At 43.4% G+C, this 20,241-nt stretch overlaps 1 protein-coding gene across 2 annotated transcripts in view; it reads right to left on the bottom strand.

Annotated features, from left to right (window-relative positions):
• The window catches only part of RSU1 (Ras suppressor protein 1), a 69,272-nt gene that overhangs the window by 19,556 nt on the left and 29,475 nt on the right, over positions 1-20,241 (bottom strand). Inside the window, exon 8 of one of the 2 annotated variants that reach the window (XM_028750490.2) lies at positions 16,961-17,093. The exons of the other annotated variant lie outside the window; for it this stretch is intronic. Coding sequence (XP_028606323.1) covers positions 16,961-17,093 — 133 coding nt within the window. The remainder of the gene's footprint in view (positions 1-16,960; positions 17,094-20,241) is intronic. 2 annotated transcript variants of the gene reach the window in all.

Genomic DNA, 20,241 nt, shown 5'->3' with positions numbered 1-20,241 from the left:
TAGTCAAACATTTAACACAGGCTGATGCAGTGTATAAGTTATTTTTACTACCATAAGCAACTGAAAGTTTTATGTTATCAAAAAGAAATTGGGGTGTGGGGGGGAGAAACACCTGTAAATGCTCATTCTTCAAGTCTGCATTTGATACTTTCTATGAGCAGATAAATTTTCAGTGTCACCGTTCCTGAGTTTTGCTGCTATTTTTATTTCCAACTTGACAGAATATTCAAAGCTGACAAATGTGGTAGAACAGACAAAATTATTAAAAGCTTCAATTTACAGCAAACAGTTGACAGTTTGCTTTTGCAGCTCATAAAGCAAAAACCTTGGAGATGTAAATACACAGGTATTTCCATGGTAAGGTAGAGGCAGCATGCCTCAGAGAGGTCTTGAGACGGTGTTCACGAAGCATTTCAAATGAAAAGAACACCTCAAAACATATACAGTGGTGCTTCTGGATGCGAACAGGATCCGTTCCAGAGCCCCGTTCGCATCCTGAAGCGAACGCAACCCACGTCTGCGCGTCGCAATTTGCCGTTTCCGCACATGCGCATGACCTCATTTTGAGCGTCTGCGCTAGCAACGAAACCCGGAAGTAATGTGTTCTGTTGCCGCGGAGCGCAACTCGAAAACGCTCAACCCGAAGCTACTTCAACCCAAGGTATGACTGTACATTCTTTCTAGCATACCTTTTAACAAAGGTTAAATCAAAATGGCTACCTAATCTGTCATTCCCATTCAGAGCTATATGACTTGGGGTCGCCAGTTCAGAGGTGTGGAGTTTGCTGATTTTATTTTTTCTGTGGGAGCTGAGGGGCCAAACCATTCTGTTGCATTTGCTTCTGGGAAGGGGAGCTTGTCAGAAATGGCAGCAACTCCTGCCCCAAACCCTAGAAAGCCACTGCCAGTCAGTATAGATCAGGGGTGCTCAAACCTCCCACCCCCCAGGTCCCTTTTGAGAAGGCTAAACATTACTGAGGCCCACCAGCCAAGAGATAGAGATGCAAAGGCAAAGCCAGTCAGAAAACAGGTGAGGTCGATGATTGGCATAACCAGCCGGCAATCAGCAACATCTCTCACCCCACTTTGGAGGTTGCTAAATTCTTTGCTACGGTGATTTCTTTGTGCCCCAGAGTTCCACTTTCCTCAGGTTAAATACAGACATTGATTCTGGAGGTATCATGGCTCAGCCTCCCCAATTTAGGCAGAATTTGCCAATCCAGAGGCTCCAAGCCTTCTATTTAGTCAGACCAAGTGGAGAAGGCATTCGGTTTTATATATTTCCCTCACCCCTCCTTTCTGCTTCTTTTACATTCACTTATTCCTCTTATAACAAGCTCTCTTTCTTCCCCTCCCTTCTCTGATTATTATACTTGTTGTTATTACTATTAGCACTGCTAGTAGTTTTGGAGCTGCTGGAGCCAGCACCTGCCCAGCCCAAAAGCTACTGACTGCATGGCTGGAGAGGGGGGTCAGGGACAGGACTGTGGTCCCCAGCCTAGAGTTCGAGAAACCCTGATGTGGGCAGTACTGAGTTAGATGGGCCAATGGTTTGATATGGTATAAAGGCAGCTTCCAGTACAGTACAAACCGAGCCCCTGCTGTGAAAGGTGGCAGATTTTTAAGAGTTAAAAAAGAAGCTGCTGCTCTGATAAGCACCACTCCTCTCAAAAGGAAACACAGGAAGTCAGATCCGTATTGGCCCAAATATAAGCTGCACCCAAATATAAGATGCACCTTTAAAATTCAAGGGGGGGGGGAGAGAAAAAGACAATAGCCGAATATAAGCTGCTCCCTTAAAATTCTGCAGGCACTCACATTCATATGTTTGTTTCAGCAGTAATATCATAAAAGCCAATTCTGGTAAGGTCACAAATTTAAGCTGCACTTTAACTTTTCACAGTCGGAATTTTGGGGGGGGGGGAGTGTGGTTTATATTCAGGCCAATACAGTAAAGCCTGCTCTAGCCCGAGTCAAACTATTGTCCCAGCTAGCCCAGTACTGCTTACACTGACTGGCAGCAGTTCTCCAGGGCCTTTCCCAGCCAAATCTGTAGGGACTGACCCAGGGACCTTCTGCATTCAAAGCAGATGATATACCACTGAGCTTCCGCCCTTCCCCTTCTTCTGCCCAGGGCTTTAGAAACTCCATACCTCACGCAGTTGGTTGACTTTAGGATGTCAAATTTCAGTGGCACCCTGTGCAACATCAAAACTCAGCACCCCCTCGCTTCTCATTCTACCTCATAGTTGTGGTGCCCCCCCAAAAAAACTGGTTGCGCGCCCCTCAATTTGCCCCCATCCCTCACTCTGAGTGTTTTGATGTTATCCAAGTACTGGAACCATTTTGTTCAACAGTGTTCACAACATTCTCAGAAATGCAATTTTCAAAATTCTTGGAATATGCTCATATTCAACTAACAAGGTGCTTTTAAGCAATTAACTGCAAATTCAATAGTGCGCTCTATAAAAATAGGAAGAAGCGAAATGCGAAGTGCTTAGCACAAACGTACCCCGCTAACACTGCATCTCCGGTTGCTGGTGCTATCCAGCACCAGGCATGTTGCTAAATCCTCTGAGCGAAAGGGAGGGAGAAGCTGGCGATGTATTTATGATATGATATGGGATGGGATGGGGGGTTGAAATCAACCATCAGGCATTTATATCTGATCAGCAAAAAGGATGGAAGGAAACACAAGAAAAGGACAGAGGGCAAAATACAGACTGACAGACAAAGTTCTCCTGCAAGGAAGTGAAAGGAAGCAGACGGCGAAGATTTTCATGCTAGAAGCAGTTTTGCTCATCTACAAAGACTAAACTACAATTCCTAACAAACAAGGTAATAAATTGGTTGGTATTTTAAACTTGTCAAGAAAATAATTCAGCTAGACCTTTTGCGGATTGTCCATAATTCACATTTATTTGCAGCTTTGAAGCAAAGGACAAGGTATTGGGATAATAAAGGTGGTGCTGAAACACAAGTGAACAATCAAACAAAAATTACAAAAAAGGAAGTAGTGATTTGCATACGTTCATATTGGAGAGATGGCTGAGAACCTCAAGTTTCACTGATTGCAGCAACAATTCTGAATGCAAACCAGATTCTGCCAGGTTCTCACTAAGTTCTTTCAGGTTCCACATCCTCTTAGTCTTTAAGCCAGACAGGGGGAACTTGTGGTCCTTGAGATAGTACTGAACTACAACTCTCATCAGCCCCAGAAAGCATGGCCAATGGCCAGGGAATTGTGGGAGTTTTAGTTTAGCAACATCTGGAGGCCCACACCTGCTTCAAGTGAAACTTATTTACTATGGCAGCCTTTCTCAACCTTGGGTCCCCAGATGTTGTTGGGACTACAACTTCAGTCATTCCTGACCGCTGGTCCTGCTAGCTGGGAAAGATAGGAGTTGTAGTCCAACAACACCTGGGACCCAAGGTTGCGAAAGGCTGCACGAGGGGCTCTGATGTGTAATATAAACTGGGGTCATAAACATGGGCGGCTATGCCTGGATCTGCTGAATTGTTACTATTGGTTTTTTTACTGTCTATTTTGCCCTGGATTTGGAGCTAGTGTTATAAGTTAAATTGGTTTTATATTCCATTCGGTTTTGTATTTTAACCTACTTTATGAGCAGCTTTGTGGCGCATGTGCTCAAAAAGCAGATTACACATCTTTTAAATAAATACAAACAACCCACCAGCTTTTATTTTATTCAAATGGCCAACTGTGTAGCTTATTCTGCGTTGTATCCAATGCAGCACAGCTCGGTGGCAGAATACATGCTTTGCATGCAAAAGGTCCCAGGGTCAAATCCTGATATCTCCAGGTAGGACAGGGAAGGAACCTTGCCTGAAACCCTGGAAAGCCACTGCCAGTCGGAGTTGACTATAGTAAGGTGGATGGACTTGTTCCTAAACTGAATCCCCTTCTGCTCCCAGAAAAATCCACTTGAGGGTTATGAAACTCTCCAGAATAGAACAGAATACAGGGGCTTCAGAGGAAAAATCAATGTAACTCAGGGTGGTGTCATCTTACAGAAATGCCTTTCTGATCATGTAAGTCGCATTTGGGATTCAACCCCGTATTTTGACTACTGAAATTTGGAATTCTGTTTTGCCTTGGGCACCAGGCTGTTTCTGGCAGCAAGGACTGTTCTGAATCAGGCAGCAGCGAAAAACTGCAGTTCGGTTTTAAACGTTTCTTCTGATCTATAAGAAATAGTACCAGTGGGTAAGATGTATATGCAAGTGTTGTGTGTGTTTTAATAAAAGCTTGGTTCCCACACAGAGGAAAGATATGTACATTTTTAGAGAGCTTCAACTCTGAACTGAATCGCCTCTCAGTCCTCAGGAGACTTTTCTGTCAGTATAACAAGCTCGAAAACAAAATATGAACGACAAGTGCAGATAGTTAGCTGATTGAGAACATAGAGTGAAAAGTAACCATATTAATCTCTTTCTTCCCAGAGATTGTGCAACTTCCAGGCAGAAATATCGATCCTGACCTAGTCTACACAGCAGCATGGATTTATAATCAGTGTTCCAAATATAAGTTGGAGAAATTTGTTCCAAAATGACAGCTTTTATCTCTTTTCCTCTAAATTTATCTTAGCTGGGTTCCTAATGAAAGGTCATCGTTGTTAAAGAATTTTTCCTTGGTGACCAGGAGGGTGTACAAGGTTGTTACAACATCAACAAGCCTGAAACTGACATCAGAAATATCGTCTGGTCACTTCTTGCTACAGCACATGGGGCTCATTCCAAAGGGATTGGATGTGCTAAGTCTGCAGCAGCAAAATACAACAACCAAGAATCTTGTGGTATCATAAAGATGGAAAAATTATGATGGCATTAACTATGGGGTGGGGACTACAAGTCTGCTTCATCAGATACATGACATGTAACCCAGTTACAGGAATATATAAGATTGTGGTTGTGGGGGTGAGACTGCGAATGGTAAGGTCAGAGGGAAATGAAATGCAGAAAGCACAGTGGTAATTATGATATTAAACAGTTGCCATTCTTAAAACAGATGTTGGACAACTGCATGCAGTCTCTGGCAGTGTGAAAATTTAGATTCTTTTCCAAAAGAACGTAGCTGAGGTCAAGCATTACTTATTATTGAATTCCCTGCAAAGTTTTCCCCCATATGTATTTACCAAGCAATTCAGTGGTTCTGAAACAATTTTTCTGACGGACCATTGGAAAACTGCCAAGGGTCTTGGTCGACCCCTTAATGATTTTTCTGTCTGTTGCAGCAACTGTAATGTGTTGTGCTGTATTATTTTTATTGCATTTTTTATTGCTTCTTCCGTTTCTTATATACATAGTATTTCACTGTGTTACAATTTGAATTTCGCGGAATTCAAATTGTGATGCAATGAAATACCACGTAAGAAATAAAAGGAGCAATAGCAATACAATTAAAAACAAGTACGAAGCTTTAATGCGAAGGATGTGCTATCTCCTATCTTCAACCATTAATCCACAGGCATGCTGTGGACCACTAAATGAAGCTGCCAGACCACTGGTGGTCCTTGGAGTTTAGGAACCCCACATCTAGAGTAACCTACGTGGAACTGGCTGCAGGGAGACAGAGAAACAGGGAAAGAAAATGGGATTGCGGATTTGGGGTGGAAGGAATGCTGACCAACCAACTTGAGGGAAGCACAGAAATGTTTTGCACATGTGCACATCCTTATGAGGTGTGTATGGGGAGTGGCAGTGGAGAAGCTGATTATTTTGCTTATGAACCACAAGAACTGGTAGCTGGGCCCAAGTTCCAAGTCCATGGGGTTTAATTTGCAGCGTTTAGCTGAAATTTCTGTTTGTAAGAGCAAAAGGCAAACAAGCATTGGGTACTCCTATAGGACTAATTGCAGGGTTTGATAATTTCCTATCTAGGCCTATCTAGTCCAGTACTCTTGCTCTCACAGTAGCCAACAACACACCTATAGGAAGCTTGCAAGCAGCCATCTTGGCATTTTCATACACTCTGCCTCCTAGTATGGATATAACCCATAAGTGGGTCATGTGCTTTTAGCTCCACCCCAAGATTGTCTTTTTCTCATCTGCTGACCATGTGCTTTTTGAGAAAACCCAGCACATGAGCCCATAGTGGCAGCTGTTGCCCATTTGGGACTGGTAGGGTAGAAGGCCGGGAGACCAACAATAGAGGGAGCCAGAGGCAACGACAGGTGGAGCCACAAATTCTAGCTTTGTTCCCATCCTCCTCCTTGCTGCGTTCCACACTGACACTTAAGGGGGAAGAAGCTGACAGGCAATGCTGCTCCCTGGCCTGGTTGTGAGAAAGGAGACAGGTAGGCGAGGGCTAACTGAGTGAAGACGGAAGTTCCTTATTTTATTATTATTTCTTTGTTAAATTTATATTCCACCTTCCCTCCCAAAGGAGCACAGGTTGGTGGGGACCAGACTGCAGTACCTGCTAGCAAGTAAGAGCTCTGTGCAATTGGGATACCTGCAAAATTAGGTACCCCAATTCTGCAATGTCTCTGCTTCTGAGCAGGTGATCTCATGGTGGACTTCCTACACAACCGCACACAGAACATGTTTAGTAAAAAAGGGGGGGAATTATCAGGGGGTGGGGACGCAGACGAAGAACATCAACTCACTCCTTTATCTACAAACGTATGCACTGCATGTCATTAACATCTGCACAGGGCTTCTGTCACTCCTTGTAGTTTAAGCTTCCCAACTGCGTATTATTTCTTAATTAAAATCCTCCCACCTATGTATTTTTTTTGTTTTTGGAAAAAGGCTGCACCTATTTGCTCCAAAGTCATTCAGACAACTTATTTTGTTTCTCCTCCTTCTAGAAATGGGAGCTGGCAAATGTTCTACGAGACACTGATAATGCCACTGGGATTCCTCCCCAACCCCCACTCAGGAATCAGCTGAAAATTTACACGATTTCCATTACAATGATAAAGTGGCCAGGATAATATATTGGATCAAGAAACATGAACTGAGCAGTTCATCTAGGCAGTAGCCAGTTATGAATATTTTTAATAAATATGCAAAGATGATATTCTGTCACATAAAATAGCTAGTCAGTGGTAAACCTGCGCTACATTCTTGCCCATAACATTCCAATTCCCAGAATTAAATAATCATGTCTATGAATATAAAGAAAACTTTTGCTCTTCAATATCTGCATTTTGCATTAGCTCTATGATTCATTTTGATTACCACTATATTTTATCCATGAATATCTATTTATTTATACATGTTACAGATTTATTTGTAATACCCATTTATGCGTGTGGTTTTTTTTAAAAAAAAACTCTGTTGTATTCTATAATGCCAAAATGCATTGCCTATTGATATCTCAATTCCCACTTATTCCCAGGACAGAGTAAAATGGAAGGGAATTACTGGATTGCTCAGGAGGTATAGCAAGAGAAAAGAACCACCAGGACAATGAAGAAGTCTAAATAAATAGCTGTATGAATACCGACTGAACAGGAAAACCAGCGAGTATTCACATTCCAGGCCTGGCCTCTGCAGTACACATAGAATGGGTTCGAGCTAAATAGTGATCCAGGAAGTCTCAACATTACGAAATGTGCAGCAATAATAACCATCGGGCCACAAAGCCCCCTCCTCTCCCCACCCCAGGGGCACTTCCTACCATTTCTGAATGTGGAACAACCATGAAAATATAAAACCCCACAAAATTCTTAAGCATTTTGATGGCTTTGTTATCGCAAATAGAAGAGGAGAGATTAAGATGGTTTCTGGAATATACTATTGCTCCAGTAATTGAAGGCTGTTCCAAACAACAAACAAACATGGACTCCCTCCTCATAGGAAATCAACATGCCAGGGGAAATACCAGACAAGAACCTTATGCTCCAGTGTCTGGTTGTCTAAGCGCAGGAAATATGCTTGCCAACGATTTCACTGTGGGAAGTGTACCCACTGGAGAGAGAGGTGGCAGGAAGTTCTGGAAGCATCAATGCAGGGGTTGCGGTCACAGTAGAAGCCCCATTTGGACGGTCTGGATGCCTGTGAAGTATTTCCATTGCTCCCAGGAAGCCTGGGAAATGGGAGTTCCCAATGACTCTTGCTCAATCCATTGTGCTAGGAGGCCTTGGGAAGGCCATTTGCCCAGGCTCCCTAGTAGCCATGAATGCTCTGTTTTGACCTTTGAAAAAAACAGACCTCTGCTGCTGGTGCTGCATGCTCCCCCTTTACACAAAGTTATGTTTGATGGAGGACTGGTAGTAGGGAGTGCTGGCTGGCATGAATACTGCTGGCACCAGGATGTAGTCATTACAGTGGTACCTCGGGTTAGTACTTAATTCGTTCTGGAGGTCTGTGCTTAACCTGAAACTGTTCTTAACCTAAAGCACGACTTTAGCTGATGGGGCCTCCTGCTGCTGCCACGCTGCCAGAGCACGATTTCTGTTCTCATCCTGAAGCAAAGTTCTTAACCCGAGGTAGTATTTCTGGGTTAGCGGAGTCTGTAACCTGAAGCGTATGTAACCTGAGGTACCACTGTACAAGCTGGGGCTAAACTTCAGGAGCAGCACACTCAGCTCAGAATAGGCTGGTTGGTGGGGTACTTTTGAAACTGCCACTGCAAGCCCTCAGTTACAGTGTGAGGCACCGTCACTAGTTCTTTTATTTTACAGTTTTATCCTAACAATTCCACATGGCAAAGCTTTCTGCCTGAGCGGCATCTGAATCCAAAGCCAACACTGTAGCTGTACCAAACCCGCCTCTCCACAGTTTGTATTTATTAAACCTTTACCCCACCACATACCAACAGGGCAATTCAGCTCACATTGGGCTAGAGGAAAAGATTCCTGCTAAATCTCCTGATTTTCAGTTTGCATCAGAAAATGTTCTGATGCCCTAGAGAGTGGTGTGATTCAGCATGCTTATTTTACTTGTATTTAGTAAACAAAGCTAAAAACTTTGAAAATGCCAAGCTTGCAATTCACTGTTAATAATAAAATTAGGAAACAAATAAGCTTCAATGGAAAAATAAAGGATGGGGTGGGGAAACTTCTGAAATTTTTCTGCCCTGATTCAGATACCAATTTAGCAAGATCCATCTCTAAGAGGTAGACTACTAGGATGAAAAGCTTGGTGGAACTCAAAATACACAAATGGGGCTTTATGTAAGTAGGACTTTCCTTGCACGCAGTTCAGCGCTGAGTAATTGGCTGCCTAGATCAGAGGTTCCCAAACTGTGGTCCGCAAGCTTCATTCACATGGTTCATGCTGTGTCCACAGATCTGGGGCTGATCACAGAAGAATCCATCGTACTAAAAATGCATATTGATTTCTAATTGTATATACATTGCTTTTTAAAAATTTCCTATGTTGTTTTTTTATTGGATTGCAGCTTGCATACATTCTAACTGTAATACAATAAAATATAGTATGTATGAAATAAAAGAAGCAATAAGAATACAATTAAAAATCATACAGCACCTAGCACAGCGTGTTAGAATTGCTACAACAGTCAGAAAAACCATTAAGCCACCCACCCATACCTGCAGCAATTTTTTAAGAGGTCTGTGGGGTGAAAAGGTTTGGGAGCTACTGGCCACACAGAATATTCCCACCTGACACCTCTAGGAACTTCAAGTGCCATTGGACTCTTTGCCTGCACACTGGATTGGATTTCACAAAACTTGCCAAACAAACTTGTTTTGCTACTGTGAACATTTTCAAGAATGTATAAATAAAGCCTCCAATGGCAACAGTAAATACAATATATGACTGCCTGAAACACAGTCCTAAACGATCCTTTACAGACCACTTTGTTCCTCTATTAAGATGCTACTTGTTTCTTTGATTTATCTGATAATAAATTTTTGATGACTAGGTAAGTCCCATAAAATTGCTCTGGAGCAGACTCCATTGATTAGTAAGTCTGAGGAATTGAAACTGTCAGGAATTCATGTGTTAAGGGCGAAATTACTGCCAAACATGTATTAGATCATCCATAAAACACAAGAGGTTCATTTGGCAATATTATTTTGCATCCGTTCGTTCAATCCAGTTTCTATTCATGCTCATCACTGTTAAGCTTTGCATACCTTCCCCCTGCTTAAAACCAACATTAAGCTTAATCCCGTTCTAGGATTGTAAGGAAACGCTGTAATGAAAACGACATTCAGAAGTTAGTTAGAAATCAAGTCAGGGTTGGTGGTGGGGGTTGGGGAGAGGGTTATTTTTAGACCATGAAGTTCTCTGCCGAAAACCGAATCATGTCAAGTTTCTTTGCCGAAGATAAATTACAGCATGTGCTTGCAATCCAACGGGTTACATGGAGAGCTCTGCTTATTCAAGATCCCTTTCTGCCTCCTACATTGCTGCCCAACAAGCTGTTCCTAAAATCCAGCAGAATTCCTGGAGTGAGCCTCTAAATGTAGCAGAAGGAGGGTGAAAAGAGCAAGATAATAATGATCATTATAATAAAAATAATGCATGCACAAAAGCACTTGCAGATAATTAAAGAGTTCAGCCTGGGGCTGAAGAAACTCTAGAATTATGTGAAGCAGATCCACAATCGTTAAAATATCCATGCACAATCAGAATTCAGTGTTCTGAGATTTTCTGCTTTCACTTTACATAACAAGTTTCTAGATCTTATGAGGAACCAGTGTTACATGCACGGTGACATTCCTGCAAAGATATCCATCTGGCTTCCCTGTTCCCCAAAGTAATATTTTGTTGCAGAAGCCAAAGAAAAAACAGCTGAATTTCAGGGTAACATTGCTGCCACTGTTATTTCTCAGCGCTGTGCCTTTGACCTTAAAAAGTACCCTGAAATGGGAATACATTGCCTAAAATAAAAAATAAGGACCACGCTGAACTGTGACTTGTCCAAATTACACTGAAATCATTTCCACTTAAGCTTTTTGCTGGATAAAAAACTTGATAAAATCTCTCCATAAAGCAAAAGCCAGTTCTACAGCTACCCGATAGCCCTCAACAGCAGAGTAAAAAACAGCCAAGGATAACACAAAAGCCTTAAACAATATCAGCTTGAAATAAGAAACTGGAGCTCCATAAAATACCAGCATGTAATAAAACAAGATATTACTGTGTTGAGAATAGAAACCGCAACCCGTTCTGTTTTATTATAAAAATGCTGCTTTTTAATTTATGTCCCAAATAAAAAACAGCAACGTACATAGTAACTCATCCTGCCTAGTTGTAAATAACCTAACTGGAATGAACAGCCAAAACCTTTTTGAAGTTATAAAGGGTTAAGACTTTTCCTCCATACTTAGCGTTGCTCTTACTAAACATCAGAGGAATGTGATTGGTCTCCAAAGCAAGGATGTAGACCCAATTTGGCCTGGTGTGCATCACATTTTGGCCCATGCAGCCTCCCCGCCCCCCAAAAAACCACCACACCCAGTTGCCCCACATGCAGCATCATATTGTCATGCCAGATGAGGGGCAGGTGGAGACACAGCTGCCAATGCACAACTGGGAGCCTTCAAATGTGCACTGGAAAGATGGGCTTGCTTGTTGCCACTGCCAATCAGCTGACTGGTGGCAAGAGCAAGCCAGCTAGAACTGGCTACACTATGCAGTTCCCCACAGGGCACTTTTTAGCACAACCAACCCTTGCAGAAAGCAGACCTTGAAGTTCATAAGGATCAGCTGATCTGCTTGGCCGGGCTTGGATTTTCCTATCTAGTGTAGTCTGCTGCGCTAGAAATGAAGAATGGCTCGCTTGATGCCATTGTGACATCAGGTGACTGGCAGGTGGGCAGAGTCCACTCACCTGTCAAAATGGCCCACCAAGGGGGGGGGCGGTCCCCAGGATGCTCTAACCACCCCACCCCTGCTCTAAGGTTTTGTATTTTACACCAATAACTCTTCTGCCTTAGTTTGCTTCTGGCCACACAATACTTTTTCCTTATTCATTTGAATTCACCAAGAATTTCCCATAGTATATTACCACTAAGACAGCCTTCACCAATGGCTGTCTGGCTGGGGCTGAGGGCAGCTGCAGTCCAGCAACATCTGTAGGGCACCAGGTTGGAAAACACTGCACCAAGGAACTGATAACTGAATATAATGTGGATATTACAGAAGTCTGTATTTTGATTGTGTGTGTATGCATATATGTGTGTGTTTCATTATTGCTGGAAGTTGCATTTTAATCTGTTACTATATGCAGTCTTGTGTGAGTTTTTCTTATGAAGGAAGCCTTTAATTGTTTTTTAAACAAAGGAGTTAAACAAGTACTCAATACGTTCCAATGAATACAAATCCTACAAGAACTGACTGAGTGCTCATTTTATTTATACTCCAAATAGTTACACTTTTCTTGCTTGAGTTAAGCTCTTGAGAAACCAGTGCAAACATAGTTAAAGGATAAATCTAAGGCAAACTTTGGGAACTTATTCTAAATCAGAATTGTGATCCTCATTACTGACAGTACACTAGGGCTGAAGCTTTGTTATGGACTTGAGACCTGAGCGGCAATAATGTTTAGGATTATAATGGAAGCAGAGGTGCCTATCCGTTATAAAGACCCATTCTGAAGTTTCCATTGTATTATAGCTATTCTATTAGTATTGTTGGATTGCACAGGTAAGTATTGGCAGCAGGGCTGTTGGCTCCCAGGAACACACAGTGCTAATATGGTTATAACCCATATAATCTAGCAGACCTACACGAGTAGAGCATTTAAAAATGTTCTTATAGCACTGAGTCCCAGAAACACAGCTATTTCTAGCAAACATATATGCTAGAATGAGAATATGTGAGACTCGGCGCCTAACAGTGTCCTACACTCTTGGGTTGCTGCCACGATAACTTCCTGAATGTAAACATATAGATTGAGATTTACTCTGATTCACAAGGTATCATGTCAAGGGATCTTTTAACTCCATTTGATAGTTCCCATGGGGAGAGGAAGTTAATTCTAGAATGGTAATAAATTGGAAGTATTTTCTAAGAATCCTGCTGAAATCAGATGACAAGGTCATACAAACAGCACATTTCAAAGCAAGTGTTAAGACGAATCCATTTGGCGTAACAGCTGTTTAAAAAAAACAACCCTCTGCCAAATATTTAAGTAAAGGAAATACTTTAGCTGAGATGAAATCATCAGGTAGCAACTTAAAAAAAAAAGTATCACAAATGAGAACACTAAAACAATTTGCTTTTTAGAAAAAAGAATGAACTATGGAGAAATGATCTGAAGGACATGATTAATGCTTCGAATATACTTGGAAAACTGCCGCCTGTTTCTAAGTGCTATCAGCGAAGCCCACCCCTCTTCGCTCATTGTGGTTTAACCACATCATCAAGTCACTAATTATGTTACACTAATTCTGTATGATATTTCCAGACTGCAATTCTTCATAGGAGTTTCATTTGCTGTTTTGTTCTAAACATTTGTGCCCGTGTGTAGTTGCAGAGTATATTATAGCCAATAAATCATACTATCCATCATGTCTTTGTCACTATTCTAGACGTACAAGATCCTCAGAGGATACACATAACAAAAAAGGTCACTTTGAAAAGTTGACTAGGGGCACAACCACTCCCCCCCCCATGTAGATATTGCCTTTTAGATAAAGTTGCTGTCGTTATGCTTTATATGCTTTGATGCTTCTCTGTAGGGAAACAAACTGTTTAACATGCATAAAGGAACACCCCCCACAAAGATAACAAAGAGAGCTATAATTTTGGGAAGCTCTCCGTGGTAAAGCCCTAGGTTCAATCCTGAGCATCTCCAGGGAGGGCTAGGAGAGATCCCTATATGGAAGGCTGGAGAGCCTCTAACATTCAATGTAGTCAACACTGAGCTAACTGGACCAAAGGTCTGACCTGGTATAATGCAACTTCTTATGTGCAAACCATTTTGACTGCTGGAAAGCCAGGTTTCTACTTATTTGAGAAAGCCATCTTTATGCAGTCACCTTCCCAGATAAATGGCAGTAGCAAGGATAGGGTGTGGTCTCTCCGAAGGACTGTGATATGCTTGTTGAGTGAAGCTAGCAAGGTAACTGGGCCTCAGTAACTGACGCCACCTTTGCCCATACCTGGGGTGGTTCAATTGGCATGACATCCATAGTCACCCTGGAGACTGCATATCAATTTCTGCTCAACTGGTCCAGCTTCCTTTTGTGTTTACAGAAGGTGCAAAAGGTACATGCCTCCTCTTGGGAGTTCTGTTGCTTGCACATCTGTAAACATGCAAAGAATCCCAAGTACCTCCTTGGAGCAACATGGAAGAAAAGGTGGATACAGGTAACGATTTACGAAGTAATAACTTGCCACGATGGGCACAGAACCACACTGTAATTTGACAGTACCGAATACCTTGCCAGTTGGGGAGGGCAGTTTTACCACACCCTAGCTTCCCAGGATTCCTGAACAGGTATGTGTGCAGTGAGGTTTCTCCTCACTTTATTAAAAACCTGCTTACTGTATGGGTGGTTATCATGGGGTAGAATTTTCCACACCATGGGACTTTGGTACGCAGGAGATTTTGCTGCCTGGGGTGAAGGACAAGATGATGCCCCACCCCCAATTGCATGCACAAGAGCCAGCCATACCAGCAACTGAGTCCTGCTGGAAGGTGTCACTGCACCCGAGAGGAGCAAGCTCACTTAAGGAATGCCAGCTTGGACAAATGGCACACAGAGCTCTATTCACTCCTGAATAGCTTCCACCCAAGGCAGCTGCTTCCCTTTGCTGACAATCCTGTCAGTAGCTGCTAGCATAATGCATAGCGCACCTTTGTTAGGCTGCCGAACAAAAGAAATACTTCATGGGACTACCTTGCAAAGTCAACAACATGTTGGTACGCAGGCACTGCTAGGACACTACCAGAATACTATGGTCAAAATAAATGTATCAGTGTGTAGGTAGGCTTAAAAAGAAAAAAACTTTTTTTACGGCAATCAATTTCAATTCTTGAGCATATGGCCACTTTATCAGATGCATGTTGTTAATTAACAAATGTTGAGTGTGCACTAAACCTTTAAAACATGTTTGAAGCACGTTTCTCCCTACTGCTCAAAGAATTCTGGGCACTGAAGTTTGCTATGGGTTGCTGGGAATTGTAACTCTGTGAGGGGTGAACTACAGAATGTGGCATGCCAGAATGCCAGGGAAAGAATGTGCCTTGAATGTACTTTAAAGGTATAGTGTGCAGCCAAAAATAAATTTGTTGTATTGCCCCTCCTGTGCACACCTTTATTAGAGCAAGCAAGATAACCAGGTATTTGTGTACAGTGGTACCTCGCAAGACGAATGCCTTGCAAGACAAAAAACTCGCTAGACGAAAGGGGTTTTTGTTTTTTGAGCTGCTTCGCAAGACGATTTTCCCTATGGTCTTGCTTCGCAAGACGGAAACGTCTTGCAAGTTTGTTTCCTTTTTCTTAACACCGTTAATACAGTTGCGACTTGACTTCGAGGAGCAACTCATAGAACGCGGTGTGGTAGCCTTTTTTTGAGGTTTTTAAAGACTTTGGTGATTTTTGAAGCTTTTCCAAAACTTTCCCGACACCATGGTTCGCAAGACGAAAAAAATCGCAAGACGACAAAACTCGCGGAACGAATTAATTTCGTCTTGCGAGGCACCACAGGTACAGTGTTGATATTAAAAGCTGCCTTCTCACTCAGACAGAAAGAAACATTCCAACCTGCCCTTCCCCTCCAGATGCTGCCACTGGTTGTAAGCAGGGAACTTCAGCAGGAACAAGAATGGCTTGCAAGACCATCTTTCAAACCTACACCCCATCCAAGACATTTGCCCACCTAAGGATCTATCACACTCTATGTGTAATTACATCCTTCTGTCTGATAAAATGATTGCGCTGCTGAAAAATTACTGGATTCCCATCTCTTTCAGTGTAGCCAGGCATTTCGTTATGGTTTCATCATAACTCCTAACATATGGCAGTTGCAATTTGACATATATCCTCTAATCCATGGGTGGGTAATTCATTCAGCACTGAAGACCTTATTGAAAATGCATCATAAGCCAGAAGGTGGAAGCTCGGCTCAATAATTTATGCACCTATAATTCCCTCTGCATAAAACCTTCTTGGCCATGGCGCTTCCGACCCCAGAGCTGTTGCAAAGCTGAGATGCACCTCGTACTTTTGTGGCGTCTGGGCAGATAACCACCAGTCTATGACAGGGAGCAGCCTATGTAAGGACCTCCAAATGTTGTTGGAATACAACTCCCATCAGCTCCAGGTAATGGTCAAGGATGATGGGAGCTGTAGTCCAACGGCGTCTGGAAAGCACCACATTGCCAACATCCCCGTCAAGTAAGCAACAGCAACCTAGCTTAGTGGTTTTGCCCTACCTAAGCAGCCCCCTCCTGCTGCCACCAGAAGCACTTCTGAGGAACTGCCTTGCCCTGAAGGGAGGAGAGAAGCAGCAGCAGTTCCTTCAGTGACCAAGAGTTTCTTTTGTCTTTCCTGTTTTATTATATAACTTTTATTGATGTCATTTAAAAAAAATATATATTACTGAAATTGCTTTGTGAAGTCCACCCGAGAAAGCAGCATACAATTAGGTACCTTAATGTAAATAAATAAAGTACCGTAAGACACTTTCATCTGAGCTAAGACGCAGCATAGGTGCTCTCTAGGCACTCCAGGCCACCAGCTTTGTGAACAGGAACAGATGCTCCCCCAGAATCCTCCCCTTTATGTGCCTCAGCTGCGCATTCCAACACACACGCCAAGGTGCAGGCAAATGGTAAGGACTGGGCAGTGGCGATAAAGTGTGGCATAGTCCCTGATGCTATTCATTCTGGGGAAGAAGGGCTTAATAGGAGCACCTCCATCTTCACTTTTGGTTCAGGTGGGTTGAGTCATTAAGGTAACTGACCCTGATAAGATCACAGGGACTTTGTGCCACAACTCCATTAAAAAGAAAGAGAAAGAGAAAGAGAAAAGCTATTGAAGACAAACGGAAGCACAATACTCACTATTTGTACGTCTCTGACCGAATATATTCAAACACATGAGAAATGCCCAGCTGGAACTGATCCGCAATAGGGGTGACCCAGGGATTGTTCTCTGCTTTGAAGACTTGCTTTTGACCGGTCAAATCCAAGTTACCTGAAAGGATTGAACAGGCATTTACTCTTCTTGGATAATTTAAATAACTCCAGCATTTAAAGAACCACGAGCGAGAGACTCAACCAAGGTGCAGTGTGATTCTAAACATATTTACCTGTAAGCAAAGAGTCCTAATGAGTTGAAGTCAACTTCTTTCCGAGAAAGTCTGAATAAGACTCTATTTGTGCAATCAAATCCAATTTCTCTTAACTCAGAAGTACATCCTACTGAGTTGACACCAGTGGGGCTTACTCCATATTATCCTGCATCCATAAGTGTTGGGAAACTCCAGCCCATGGACCTAATCAGATGCAGAAGGAGTTTTAATTTGGCCTGTGAGGCCATTTTCCTTGAGCCACGCCCACAGGTCATGTGTGTGTAAAGACACAGCTGCAAAGGAACAGCCAGGCACCTTAAAATGCACTCCAGGTTGTTCCTTTTAAATCTGGTGCCAGATGCAAGCCCTACTGGGATTGTTTCCACTCAGGAGCTCCCAATGATCTCCAATCAGCTCAGCCGTGACTTCAAGCCCCACCTAGATTGGCTGGGATCTTTGTTTTTATGCCTAGGAGCAGGCATAGGCAAACTCGGCCCTCCAGATGCTTTGGGACTACAACTCCCATCATCCCTAGCTAACAGGACCAGTGGTCATGGACAACCTTCCTTTGGTGGGAGGGGCCAGAGGCAAAAGTAGGGAAAAGCATCCAGATGCGACTCTGAACATTGTACGGTAGACTTCATTCTGGTCAAGAAGCTTCTACACACAACCCTCTCTTCCTCTTCCACCCAGACCAGCAAGTTCAAAAGCACATTCCAGCTAGGCAAAAGGCACACAGCATGGCTGTGAGGGTTGCGGTCTGGGGAGGGGTGTGTATGGCCTGGAAGGGAGGCTTGGGGAGCTGCCTGTGGGGCTTGGTTACCTGCCCTATGTTGCAGACTTATTGCGGGGAAACAAAAGTAATTAGCAAAAAACAAAACAAAAAACCCCTATCAAATAAAGCTCTGAGTCTTTAAAATGCCAGGTTGAACTATTGTTGTGAGCAAAAATGTCACAAAGCTCTTTCCCAGCTAATGTGAATTTGGGCATGGCTGAGAGACGAGTCTAGGTTCTGCGGAATCGTGCCATATGTGAGATTTTATAAGGTAAGTAAGGGCTGTGGATAGTATGTAGAGAGAAGGGGGGGCTGGGCCTCTGTTGCCCCCTTGTATTGCATACTGGCAAAGCTATCAGAACAACCTCACTTCCCTAGTGCTGGATCGACAAGTGGCAGCAATACATGAAGTTCAGGCATTATACGGGGAAGTGCGTGGTGGCTGAGCTAAGCAGCACTAGAGGGATGGGCTGCTTGAGAGCAGGTGCCCCCCCCCCAAGTCGCTGTGGTTCGCTCTGGTCATACAGTGTGCATTTTCCATGCTCGGTGCAGCACATGAAGAAGAAGAAGAGTTTGGATTTGATATCCCGCTTTATCACTACCTGAAGGAGTCTCAAAGCAGCTAGCATTCTCCTTTCCCTTCCTCCCCTACAACAAACACTCTGTGAGGTGAGTGAGGCTGAGAGACTTCAAAGAAGTGTGACTAGCTCAAGGTCACCCAGCAGCTGAATGTGGAGGAGCGGGGAATCGAACCCGGTCCACCAGATTACGAGTCTACTGCTCTTAACCACTTAACCACTGCACCACATGACCCTTAATGTAGCCCAGGAGGAGAAAATGGGTGAGCCTAATGACCTTGGTGCACGTGCAAAGGAGAAAGAGGGACGCTCGTCTCAGATGGGCCCTCTGAACCATTTGTCATTCCTCTTCTGTCAACTGTCTGAAGGCCTGTTCTCCTCTCGCGTAATAACATGCAGGCACCAGCACGCCACCCCTCTGCCAGCCAGGCAGCAATTGCCCTAAGCACTTCATGCTTGAGTGCGCCTGGCTTGGAGCCTCGCACCCCGCCTCCTTTATTAGAGGCCTCAGCCGCGCTCCTGTTCTAACAAGGATCAGGCAGTAGGATTAAGCACTGTGACAAAGAGGAACCTAATAAGCGAGAGGCCGGGGTGTCTAAATCTATGCTGGCGAGCTCAAACAACAGATTCGCACAGTTCAACGTGCCGTTTTAAAGGCAGAGGCTGCCGTGGAAGCAAGCCGGTGCTGTGATTAGCAGTAACCCCCTGACCAATGCTGCTATGAAGATCATATTTTACTTCGAGGCTTATTCGGCAATTGCAAATTGGATTTGCCATGTTATTACCTGGAAGAAGAAAAACCACAACACCTACAGGCACTTGTCTCTAAAGCCCCCGACCGTAAGCACTCACTTATGCTTATAATTCTGCAAGCCTTGCCATCGGGAGAAGGGAACGATCAGCCCGCCGCCACTCATGCGAATTGCAAAAATCTGGCACAATGCTCAGAGTGTAGGTAGTCGGATCCAAAAATCTCATTCAGAGGAGGGCAGAGCAGAACGCTCCAATCTTGAAATGGTTGAGAGGCTTACTGCCAGGACTAAATCACACATAGATTTAACTTTGGCTTTCTCACCCCTCAAGCATAATATTTCCAACAGAGTTACCAAGTACTAAAATAAAATCATTTAAATTGGACACATTTTTTTGGGGGGGGGGGGGAGAATCATGCACTAGGAGGTTGGGGACCAGCTTTTGTGGAGAAGGGTAGGGCTTCTAGCCTTGCCATTATGGGCAAATGAGGCAGTGCCAAGAAAGGGCAGCTAAATGCTAGTTCCCTAACTTCAGCCTATCTTATCATGGGGATGAGGGACACCCTTTAGATTTTCTTCCTCAGGCACCAAAATATTGAGTCACTCCCCCCACCCCCCCACCCCAGAAGTAGGAATGGAAGGAGAGGAAGTTATTTAACTGAATGAAATATGCATCTTTCTCAGGATACATAATCATCCCTAGATACCATCCCAACATGAAACTGACTATTACATTGATAGAGGTATGGCAGAACAATGTAGGTCCTGCACGAAGTGTGGGGCTGTTTTAGGACCTTGGCAGCATTGTATTTGGATACCTTTGCTCCCTGAACAAAGCGTAAACATGGTTTGAGGCCATCCGAAATGCTTGTTGTGGGCAAATGTCGAATAGATGCCTATTACTGTAAAGCTTTCAAATGTGGGTTGGCCAATGCAAGGAAAATTC

This window comes from Podarcis muralis, chromosome 12, assembly GCF_964188315.1.
Source record: "Podarcis muralis chromosome 12, rPodMur119.hap1.1, whole genome shotgun sequence".
Taxonomy (NCBI): domain Eukaryota; kingdom Metazoa; phylum Chordata; class Lepidosauria; order Squamata; family Lacertidae; genus Podarcis; species Podarcis muralis.
Note: the sequence above shows the minus strand (reverse complement) of the source record. Positions and strands in the feature narration are given on the sequence as shown.